At 54.9% G+C, this 12,143-nt stretch overlaps 1 protein-coding gene across 1 annotated transcript; it reads left to right on the top strand.

Moving 5' to 3' along the window:
* The first annotated feature begins 2,266 nt into the window (after positions 1 to 2,266).
* On the top strand, positions 2,267 to 10,875 carry ZNF771 (zinc finger protein 771). The gene is made up of 3 exons (XM_082714424.1): positions 2,267 to 2,556; positions 2,898 to 3,047; positions 10,034 to 10,875. Exons 2-3 carry the CDS (start codon positions 2,907 to 2,909, stop codon positions 10,847 to 10,849), a joined length of 957 nt encoding a protein of 318 aa, XP_082570550.1. The 5' UTR covers positions 2,267 to 2,556; positions 2,898 to 2,906; the 3' UTR covers positions 10,850 to 10,875.
* Positions 10,876 to 12,143: the final 1,268 nt, after the last annotated feature.

The following is a 12,143-nucleotide window of genomic DNA, read 5'->3' as shown; positions in this document are numbered from 1 at the left end:
CTCTCTCCTGCGTCTGACTCCTGATTTCAGTTCAGATCATGATCTCAGGGTCTTGAGATCAAGCCTAGCGTCGGGCTCCATGCTCAGCAAAGGGTCTGCCTCAGTTTCTCTCCTTTTCCCTCTCCCTCCTTCCCCTGACTCTCTCTCTCTCCTTCTCCTAAATAAATAAATAAGAAAGCCCCTAACCATACCCCCTCTATCGTATCAACTTGCCCTATTAATTACATTATCTGCAGATACCTTGTTGATTTACTTGTTTACATTTTTACACTCTTAAAAGTGCTGTAGCAGCCAAGCTTGTTGTCTGTTCTGTTCACTACTCCATCTAGGCATCTCCAATATCTAGGATGGTACCAGGCACATAGGAGGGCCCACACAACCGGAGTGGAGATCTTGAGTGTGAGTATCCAGTCATCTGCCCCTTTTTCCTGGCTCTGAGGAAGAGCAAAAGTTTGACCAGATTGACATCCCAACATCCAAATTATGCCCTGGCCTCTGAAGACTGAGACTGAGGTTTGAACAGTGGCTCTGCCACCAATTTCTTCATGTAATTTCATGTCTGAAAGATAATTTGGTGCTGGTGCAACAGAAAGATCATGAGCTTTGGAATCTGCTACTTACCAGCTTTGTGACTTCAAGCAAATTACTTAAGTTCTCTAAGCTTTAGTTCATTTGTCAGAGGGAGACAATATTATTATTATTTTTTAAAGATTTCATTTAGGGACACCTGGGTATCTCAGTGGGTTAAGGCCTCTGCCTTTGGCTCAGGTCATGATCCCAGGATCCTGGATCGAGCCCGCATCAGGATCACTGCTTGGCAGGGAGCCTTCCTTTCTCTCTGCCTGCCTCTCTGCCTGCTTGTGATCTCTGTCTGTCAAATAAATAAATAAAATTTAAAAAAAAAGATTCCATTTATTTACTTGACAGAAACAGAGAGCACAAGCAGGGGGAACAGCAGAGGGAGAGGGAGAAGCAGGCTCCCCACTGAGTAGGGAGCCAGATGCAGGACTCGATCTCAGAACCCTGGGATCACGACCAGAGAGGAAGGTAGAGGCATAACCATCTGAGCCACCCAGGGGCTCCGGGAGACAATATTATTGATCTCCACAGGGCTGTCATAAATAGACATAAGGATCGCAAGCACTTACTGAATGTTATTCTTCTTTCCTTTCTGAATCTTAGGTGCCCCATTCATAAAATGGAAGAATTGGGTACCTTTTTCAAGAGAAGTGGAAAATACAGATCTTTATACAAAATATCTCAATATTTAAGTGTGGGAAATTAAAATGTGTAAAAGACCACTATTTTTAAAAAACGAAACTTTTTAAAATATTTAGTCAGAGAGCGTGTGCACAGGCAGAGGCAGAGGGAGAAGCAGGCTCCCTGCTTAGCAAGGAGCCGGATGTGGGACTCGATCCCAAGACGCTGGGATCATGACCTGAGCTGAAGGCAGCCGCTTAACCAACTGAGCCACCCAGGCGTCCCTCCTGATCTCTTTTTAAAAAAGATTTTATTTATTTATCTGAGATAGAGAGAGATCACAAGTAGGCAGAGAGGCAGGCAAAGAGAGAGGGAGAAGCAGGCTCCCTGCTGAGCAGAGAGCCCGATGCGGGACTCGATCCCAGGACCCTGAGATCATGACCTGAGCCGAAGGCAGAGGCTTAACCACTGAGCCACCCAGGCGCCCCTAAAACGTATTTTTAAAAGTAAAAATAACCTGAAGGCCAAACAAGATACTTCCGTGGACTGGATCTACTGGAGCTACTGGATTGGGGCTACCAATTTTCCACTTAGCCTATCAGTTGTCAGGAATGCCATGACAACCCTCACTGTGTAACTTAAGCAAATCTGTTTTATCTCCCTCAAGTTCCTTTAGCTCACCTGTAAAATGGACCCACCCTTAGAGGATCAAAGATCAGGCGTGTAAAACGTTTAGCCTAATGCTGGCGCGTAGTGGGCACACCACCCAGTAAGTAGCGGCGGTAGCTTGGGTGGCTGCTTTGGGACGTCCATATTCAAAAGGGGCAACACATCCCCTAGGCAAGGAGACTGGGAAGGCGACGCCGGGAAAGGAGAAAAAATGGGAGGAAAACAGGGAAGGGAAGAGGTGAGCAGGCAACAGGGTCCGCCCTCCAGGCGGGGCGCCAGCGAGAGGCCCAGGCCGGGGCGGGAGCGCACGTGGCCTATTTGGGGCGGAGCAGGAGCGCCCGGCCGCAGCGGAGACCTCCGACGCGGCCACGGGAGACGAGCCTTGAAGGTAGGTTACATCTGGTCTGCGAGGACCTTGGACGCCGGGAGGGGCGGCCCGGGGGTTCCTGGGAGTTGGGGTACAGCGAGGGGCGCCAGACCTGGGCTCGCCACCCTCTTGGGGCAGTTCTGGCCGGACGCCTGGGTCCTCTGGGCCCCTCCCCCTCGGGGGCGGGATTAGGAGACCTGACCAATGAGCGGCCGTTCGCGAGGCCCCGCCCCGCCCCGCCCCCGGAGCCGCGGCCTCGCCGAGTGCCCAACCGCCCGGCGCCCTGGCCAGGGGCTGCGCGAGCGCGGAATCTGCGGCTGGTGAGTGCGCACCCCCCCGGGGTCTCCGCCCCGATCCCGCCCCCAGCCCGTGCCCTGGAGCTCTGGGCCGCTGGCCGGGGCGCCGGGGAGTGACTCAGCGCGGGGAGGGTGGCGACTTGCCGGGGCTGGAGATTCGAACTACTCAGGGCCTTGAATGCCGGGATGAGTGGGGAGAACGAGTGTCTTCGGAGCTGGGCCTGGGGTGGAGGGAAGGGGGCAGTGCAGGGCGGGCGAAGCCAAACCCTCCGCCGCCTTGCTGGGGTCAGGGCCATGGGGCGGGGGGCAGGGTGGTGGTGGGGGCGATGCAAGTCCTGAGCTTTTGACCCAGCGCCTCCCCCTAGGACGCCAAGATGCCTGGTGAACAGCAGACAGAGGAAGAGGAAGAGGAAGAAATGCAAGAGGAGATGGTGCTGCTGGTGAAGGGTGAGGAAGATGAGGGTGAGGAGAAGTATGAGGTGGTGAAACTCAAGATCCCCATGGACAACAAGGAGGTACGTGTCCCACCCCTGGGGGCTTGGTCCCCCTTAAATCTGGTCAGGCCCAGCCTTCCCCGGAGAAACCAGCGATCCAGCCCCTACTTTCCTCTGAGTCTAAGACGAGGAATCTCAGGGTTGGTGGCTCATCCTTCTCCCCTCCTGTCCACAATGCCGTCATACAGATGTCACACGTACTGTGCTAGCTGTCCTTGGTTCCCTGTGGAGCTTGATGTCTAGCGGCACGGGACTGATGAATAACCGTGTGATGGGTGCAGGCCCAGGAGGCATGGAGGCCCAGAGCTGGGAACTGCCCGCTTCGGGGTGGGGGCAGGGGCGTTAGGAAGGCAACAACAGCAGCACCGAGTGACCCTCAGTAGCATTTGCTATGCGTCAGACACTGTTCTAAGCACTGCAGATCTGGAATGTAGGTAGTATTTGTTCCCTTTTACAGGTGAGGAAACTGAGGCCCTGGAAACTGGACCGTTTGGTGACTGGCCCAAGGTCTCAAAGTCAGTAAAGGGGCGGCTTAGCTGAGACCAGTGGGGATCTGAGATTTAGAAGGAATGGCCCTAGTCATCGCTCAGGGTAGTGGGTGGGGCACTGGGAGAAGTGGAGGCGGGTGGTTCAGTCGTGGGGCGCAGGGTGAGAGTAAGGTGGTTGGCAGGCTGGGTGGGACCGCTCCTCTGGGCTTTATCCTGAGGGTTTTGAAGGTTTAGAGAGAGGAGTTTTAAGGAGATCTGAATATGAGTTAGATTTCCCTTTGGGAGATCCTAAATGCTACGTGGCATGTTTTCACCTCCCAGAACCGTGTAAGACTCACCCCCCTGCCCAGGAGCCCTCTGTCCACCTGGAGGACTCCTGTTGGGCGGGGTATGCGGGCCCAGGCTCCCTCCGATTTCTTCCTGCAAGGGGCCCGTTCTCTGGGAAAGACGGTTCTGCTGCCCCCTAGTGGGCATGGTGGGCCCTAGGGGAAGGGGGCCGGCTTCGGCGACCAATTGCAGTCCAAGTAACAGTTGAATTCCGTGTTCGAGGCCTCCTTGGCCTGTCATCCTAGCGCATCCTGCCTCTTCTGGCTCTATGGAGCCCCTGATCTCACCTTTGGCGTGTAAGTTAAGAACTCAGACTCCAGGGGCACGTGGCTGGCTCAGTCGGTAGAACACCTGACTTTTAATCTTGGGGTTGTGGGTTTGAGTCCCATGGTGGGTGTGAAGATTACTTAAAAAAATAAAATGTTGGGGCGCCTGGGTGACCCAGCGGGTTAAGCCTCTGCCTTCGGCTCAGGTCATGATCCCAGAGTCCTGGGATCGAGTCCCACATCGGGCTCTCTGCTCAGCGGGGAGCCTGCTTCTTCCTCTGTCTCTGCCTGCCTCTGCCTACTTGTGATCTCTCTCTGTCAGATAAATAAAATCTTAAAAAAAAAAAAATAAATAAAATGTTTAAAAAAAAAAAAGAACCCAGACTCCAGAGCTTAGGTAGACTTCCAACTCCATCAGCTCCCAGCTGTGTGGCCTTGCATAGGTTTCTTCCCCTCTTTGTGGCTCAGTTTCCTCTTTGTAAAAGGGAAACCATAACAGCATCTACTCCTTGAGGTTGTGAGGACTAAATGAGTCAGTACTTGAGAAGAGTTAGAACCGTGTCTGGTGCATAATAAACACTATGTAGAAATTTGCTGCGGATAGTCCTTCTTCTTGTGGTTCAGGACCTTGCACGAGGTCATCCTTCTGGAGATTTTTCAACTTGTTTTTATCAAAGAACCTTCTGGGCTGAACCCCAGGGTTGGGAGTGAACAGAGCAATCAGACTGAAGGCCTAGACAGAGGACTGGGGGGAGGCTTCATGAAGGTGACTTTTGACTTGGTGTTTGAAGACACCGTGGTGATCTGGCAAATGCAGAAGGAGAAGGGGCATTCCAGGAGGAGGAATAGCGAACGCAGAGGTTCAGCGGAGATGAGGCCAGAGAAGTCGGGGGGAAACAGTGAGTAAAATGGCATTGGAGCCAGCATAGGAATTTAGATCATCAAATCGGGAGAGGGACATGACTGGATTTTCTATTTAGAAGAATCACTGGCTGCTGTGGGGAAGACCAGGCCAGGGAGCGCTGACAGCCTGCTCTAAGGTTGTGATGGCAGTGGCGATGGAGAGCAGGGGATATCTGGGAACCCCGACTGGGCTGGCTGGAGGTGGGGAGGAGGCATGTCTAGTCATCGAAGGTATGGAGGGCTGGACTCCAAAGGGTGTCATGTAGCCATGAAAAGCATGGGTTCAAATCCCAATTCTGTCATTTACCAGCTTGGCCTTAGCTTTCTCCTCTGTAAAGAGGAGTAATGAAAGTTAAGGTCCTCGAATACCAGCCTGAGAAGTATCATCTGGGTTACTGGGTTTGGGGAAGGAGGTTGGAACTGATGATGGCACACAGACACCCGACCAGTATTTAGCGCTGTACCCACCGCATAGCTCATTAACTTGCTGTGTGGTCTCCCCGAGACTCAGTTTTCAAAAATGGTGATCTTGGAAGCTCTTTCCAAGGCTGACATTCTGTGACTTCTTGCTATCACACAGTCCCGTGGCCACTCATTGTCCAGAATAGACCTTAATTATGCTGCACTCAGGGCCTGGAGAACCCTCTCGCTGCCTATCAAAATCTAGTCTATCTTTAATGAGTAGAAGAGATTTTCTCATAGGGCCCTGAGCACATCCAATCCTGCCTCTTTTTGCTTAAATCCTTGAGTGGTTTCCGGTTTCCTTCAGGCTAAAGTCTCAGCTCCTAAGCCTGGCATTCAAAGCTCCCCACCCTCTGACCCCCCCATCCTGGCTATCTCTAATCACTCAGTCCCCATCCCATGCCCTGACTTCAAACATACCCGACCCTTTCTCGTCTCTAAGACTTTGCCCATGTGGTCTTTCAGCCTGTAAAGCCCTCTTCCCCCTTTCTACCTGCTTTCTCCAGCAGTAACCCTCTTCTCGATCAGGTTTCTTCACTTTTAACATGCATACAAATCACCTGGTGATTTTGTTAAAAATGAAGGTTTTGATTCTATAGGTTTGGGGTCGGCCTTGAGATTCTGCATTTCTAGCAAATTCCTAGGTGATGCTGATGTTGCTGACCTGTGGACCACAATTCCTGTAGCTAGGAGCAAGAGAATAGGGTCATTATTTTATGCTTTGTACCAAGAAGGGGAGATGAGATCCTGAGTGCTAAAAGAGCCTAGGACAGGGAGACAAGCTGTGTAGGTGATCTCCAACTTGTCAGTGAGAGAGAATTGCATCATGGCTAACAGAATAGGTATTTTGGACAAGGACGGACTCTCAGTGCCAACCCTGGCTCTGCCATTGATTAGTGGTAGGGCTTTGGGTCATCGCTTTATTGGTGGGTCTTATTTCCTCGTTCAAAAATGGAGCAGATAGTACCTAACCCAAAGGGTTGTGAGAGTTTAAAACGAGAACATGGATGAAAAGCCCTTAGCACAGTTCGTGGCACATAGTGAATCATCAGTGATGGCAGCTGTTGTTCTTAATTTAGGAAAGTAATGGCTGGGGGAAACAGACATGTTTGCCCTGATTTAAAGAACAAACAAATAAACAAAAAAAAACCCTAAGCAAACAAACAAAAGTATAAGCAGGAAGACAAAATCACAAACTTCAAATACTTGGATTTTCCCGTTATGATAGAACATTGATTATATACTCATAGCACCTCTCATGATAGTGCAAATACCATCCTAATGATGAAGTCTACTAGCTGTAGAATTTAAGACACAGAAGGGCCTTTAATGATCCCCTAGCCAGGTATTTGCCAAGCTTCAGTGACATGTACATTGCCCACCTGTTGCGCTCCTTTATTTAAAGCTTTTCATCAGATAGATTCACATCTTTTTGTTAAATAAACCTGCCTTCGTCTACACAATAACATCGATGGAATTGTGGATTTCCTGTGATCTACTGTTTTTCTAAAGTCCATGAAAATGGACACATAATGATTATAAGAAAATAGTTTCCCCACGTAACACCTAGAGTCCTCTTGCCTCTTGTGGGAAATTTTTTCTTTTTAAAGATTTTATTTATTTATTTGACAGAGATCACAAGCAGATGGAGAGGCAGGCAGAGAGAGGGGCGGGGGAAGCAGGCTCCCTGCTGAGCAGAGAGCCCGATGCGGGACTCGATCCCAGGACCCTGAGACCATGACCCAAGCTGAAAGCAGCGGCTTCAACCCACTGAGCCACCCAGGCGCCCAAGTTGGGAAATTATTATCTCCCCTAGCCTACCTCGCCTTCCTTGGGACACTGAGGCAGGGGAAGGGAGTGACTTGCCCGGAGTCTTAATGAGCTCGACCCTGCCTGTCTCACCAAGATTCTTCCTGGAGGGTTCCTGGCTGGCTCAGTTGGTAGAGCATGTGACTCTTGATCTCTTGTGTTTGAGGGTCATGTGTTAGAGCCCCACGTTGAGTGTTGAGATTACTTAAAAAAAAAAAAATTCCCAGGAGGCATCCAAGGCCCCTCTTCTTGAAGCTAGAGATACACAGGCTACTCATGTGAAGAATTCCTTTCTCATAAGGCAGTGAACCCAGCATAAGGAAGCCCGCAGGCTCATCAAAGTCATCTTACAGACGGATGCAAAAGAAAAATGGGCCAGAAAAATGTAAATATAATAAAATCCTCACCACAGTGGCTGACATGTTGAAATAAAGCCAATAGATGTCAAAACCAGGGCAAGATTGGAAAGTATGACCTTGAATTCAGACTGTGCCAAACCTGCTGTGGGGAGTTTCTTGATTTAAAGTATCAAGTTGTATTTTAACCTTGAATCCCTCTTGGAGAGCACCCGGGACTTGGAGTCCAGCCTCTGTCGCATCTTGGCTGTTCTAGGTGGGGAAGTCGTGTAGCCTACAGGGTAAGGGTGATTGCTCTAGAGTCAGGCACATCTCCCCCTGGCTTTTGAATGTAACTCAATGAGCCTTTGTTTTCTCAACTATCAAAAGATAACACCCTATTCAAGGGGGTGACAGGAAGCTCTAATACAATAATGTACATAAAATAGCGTTGTCAAAGCCTTACAGAGGTAATGTTATCACTGTTCATCTTTATGTGTACTGTTTAAACAAGAGTTCCCTTGGCTCGTCACTAATTTCCCAAACTGCCTTACTTTCCAGTTTCTGAGTTGGTTACAGAAAAGCTGCCTTTTTACAAAGGATCTCGAAAGGCTTGAAGTTGCCCTGCTTGCAACGTCAGAAAGAAAAGAGCCTTACTGTTCCTTGTCACTCACCCTCTCTTAACAGTTTCCTGATCTATAAAATGAGAACAGTACTAACTGCTTTGTGGAGACTGAATATGGGGAGACGCGAACACTTTCTTGTCCTTAATCTGTGCCAGGCATTTTTTTTTTTAAGATTTTATTTGACAGACAGAGATCACAAGTAGGCAGAGAGGTGGGCAGAGAGAGAGAGAGAGGAGGAAGCAGGTTCCTTGCTGAACAGAGAGCCCGATGCGGGGCTCGATCCCAGGACCACAGGGACCATGACCTGAGCTGAAGGCAGAAGCTTTAACCCACTGAGCCACCCAGGCGCCCCTTCATTTGGTTTTGAATTAATGTGCCTGTCTGGTTCACATTAGGTGTTCAGTGTATCATTTTCGCTGGGACGAGCATTCTCTTTTCTGAGAAGGGAGCAACATGCCCCCAATATTCCTTTTCACTCTTCTGTTGGTACAAAATGTTTTCTCTTCCCCTGCCTCTTACAAAGCATTTCTTTTCTTTTTTAGATTTTATCTCTAAAGGCTCAGACCTCATGAAACTGGCTCATTTTCAAAATTTTCCATTTCAGGCCTTGCTTTCTTCTCCACTTAAAAAATGATAGGTGCTTGTTCTGAAACGTTTATGAAAGGGCCCGGACTCTGTCCCGGCCCGACTTCTAAGACACTCTGCCCTCCTGGCTCTCCGGCCTCCCTGACTGCTGGCTGCCCGTCTTGCTCCCCGAGATTCTCTGCCCATTCCTGTGAGGGTCTCATCCAGACTCCGCTTCAAAGACCACTGATAGGCTGACAGCTTCTCAATCAACATCCCTAAGCGCAGGCCTCTTTCAGCTCCAGATGTGGCCAGAGCCGCAGATGTGCTCCCAAGTAGATCTCATCTACCACCTTGCTTCCCCACTGCCCTCGTCTCTGAAGATGGCCGTTTTACCTTTGCAGTGGCCAAACTCACAACCCCTGGAGTCACTTTAACTCCCCTCTTTCGTGACGCCCCCTCTCCGCTCTGTTATCCGATCCGGGGTCCCACACCGCGGAAATACCCAGAAGCAGATCGCCCGCCTTCACTTTCCACCTGTCCCCTCGGTCGGAGCCAGTCTTCTCTTCGGAGACGGCTGCGGAACCGGTGGCCGCTCTGGGCTCCGCTTCTGCCCTCTCCCCTCCTTTCCCTTCTCCACGCCAGCACCCCGAGGGTGACTTTTAAAGGGAGTCTGGTGGCTCAGATCCCGCTTCCAAACCACCTGACCTCTCTGCTGGCTCCCGTCTCCTGCCTGTTACGTGGCCCTAAGCCGAGCGATGCCGTCCAGGTCCCCCATTCCCACCACCCTCGCCCTCGAGCCTCTGCCTTGGGCACCTTCCCAAGCCGTCCTGGACCCAGCAGGCGGCCTCCCCGCAGGGCTCGCTGGTCCGTGTAAATGTGCGGCCGCTCCTCCCTGCCCCATACCAGTCCCCGGCCACTTTTCCTGAAGCAGATTTTTTAAATTCGATGGTGAATCCCCATTGCCTACCCCGGGCCGGGCACGGGGTACGCGGTCACTGCACAAGTCGACTGGGAACGAACTGCGGGCCCGACGCCAGGCCGGCGCACGCGTTAACCTTCCGTCTCCCGGGAAGGGCACAACCGCCCCGGGGCGCGCGCCGCCGCTTCGCCCGGTTCGCCGACGGGGTCGGGGAGGCTGCCGCGCGCGCACGCCCCGGCTCCGGCTCCGGCTCCCGCGCGCGGGCCCGGCAGTCGGGGCTGACGCGACCCCCCCTCTCCCCGCAGGTCCGGACGAGCGAGGCGCCCGCGCCGTCGGCCGACCCGGCGCGCCCACACGCGTGCCCCGACTGCGGCCGCGCCTTCGCGCGCCGCTCCACGCTGGCCAAGCACGCGCGCACGCACACGGGCGAGCGGCCCTTCGCGTGCACCGAGTGCGGCCGGCGCTTCTCGCAGAAGTCGGCGCTGACCAAACACGGCCGCACGCACACGGGCGAGCGGCCCTACGAGTGCCCCGAGTGCGACAAGCGCTTCTCGGCTGCGTCGAACCTGCGGCAGCACCGGCGGCGCCACACGGGCGAGAAGCCGTACGCGTGCGCGCACTGCGGCCGCCGCTTCGCGCAGAGCTCCAACTACGCCCAGCACCTGCGCGTGCACACGGGCGAGAAGCCGTACGCGTGCCCGGACTGCGGACGCGCCTTCGGGGGCAGCTCGTGCCTGGCGCGCCACCGGCGCACGCACACGGGCGAGCGGCCGTACGCATGCGCCGACTGCGGCACGCGCTTCGCGCAGAGCTCGGCGCTGGCCAAGCACCGCCGCGTGCACACGGGCGAGAAGCCGCACCGCTGCGCCGTGTGCGGCCGCCGCTTCGGCCACCGCTCCAACCTGGCGGAGCACGCGCGCACGCACACCGGCGAGCGGCCCTACCCGTGCGCGGAGTGCGGCCGGCGCTTCCGCCTCAGCTCGCACTTCATCCGCCACCGCCGCGCGCACCTGCGGCGCCGCCTCTACATCTGCGCGGGCTGCGGCCGGGACTTCAAGCTTCCGCCGGGCGCCGCGGCCGCCGCGGCCACCGAGCGCTGCCCGGAGTGCGAGGGCAGCTGAGCCGCCGTTGCTGGGGGCGCGGGCGCGCGGGGACCCTGCGTGGGGCGGCACCGGGCAGGACGGCGGCGGCTCAGCACCCGGGGCTGGCGGGGGGCCGGGAGCGTGCGCGACCCGGACCCGGGACCAGGCCACCCCTCGCTCCTACACCCCGACCCTTGTTAGTGAATAAAGTGTTCGGTCCCTGCCCCGCCGTGCGTGCGAGTGAGCTGGGGGCGCGGGAGGAGGAACGCGGGCGCGTCACCCACGCTTGTGGCCTCTGAGCGAAGTGGGGCCGGGAGCCCCGAGGGGTTCCCCGACTTGATGTGCGGGGCGCCCTCCTGGCTGCACAGACACAGCGCGTTCCGGCCGCCGCGCTGTCGGGGAGCAGCACCGGACTTCAGTCTGGGGAGGACCGGCGTGGAGGCGGCGGCCGCGTCACGCCACGCACTGCGCGCGCGGAGTGTGAGGTCAATGCGGGAGTCGGAGCCCTGGAGACCGCGGCGCGGGGCACCGGGTCCGGGGGGCACCGGACGCCTCTGGAGGACGGCACCCGAGGGGCCGACGGAGCAGCCGCAGCTAGAAAGGAAACCGAGCGTCCTGTCTGGGCGTGTGGAGGAGGGGGTCTCACGGGGGGTCAGCTCTGTGACCCCCGACGCTGCAGTTCCGGGAAGGTGGCGAGGGGGGGGGTGCGGTCTAGACCGGAGGAGGAGGAAGCCCGTGGATGGGTGTAGACAACCCATGTGGGGTGTGTCTGTCCGGAGGGGGGACACCCGACTCTGCTATGCGTGCATGCGGTTGGCCGGCCTGGTGGAAGGGACGAGAAGCTGGTCACACTGGAGAGAGGGGACCTGACTGCTGGGAAGCATCGGTAAGAGACCGGCAGGGATCACCTCCTGCCGTCCCCAGTGGGGACAGGAAAGCTGGTCTGCGGATACAACGCTGGAGCAGTTCCAGTCCGGGCTGTTTTCCCCGGGAAGCAAGAGGTCCCTGGTTAAAAGGGACTGAGCTGGTTAATAGCCGTGAGGCCGGTAGGGAGGAACGCCTCACTTCACTGATGTGGAAACAGACTCACGGGGTGGCAAACGTCGTTTGCGGGTTTTTCCCCCCAGCATCCCTCCACAGCAGAGGGGAGGCCATGGGTATCCCCAGAAGGGAAGTGATGTGCCTGAGGTCTCACATGGGGTAAATCATACACACCCCACACTGTCGTCGTCCCAGTGGAAACTGGCCTTGAGAGGACAGGGGAGGAGGCAAGAGGCCCTCTCCAAGGGGAGAGGTATCTCTGTTCCCCACATCCGGCACTTGACCCCCAATT

Source organism: Mustela nivalis, assembly GCF_964662115.1.
Source record: "Mustela nivalis genome assembly, chromosome: 19".
In the NCBI taxonomy this organism is placed as follows: Eukaryota; Metazoa; Chordata; class Mammalia; order Carnivora; family Mustelidae; genus Mustela; species Mustela nivalis.
Note: the sequence above shows the minus strand (reverse complement) of the source record. Positions and strands in the feature narration are given on the sequence as shown.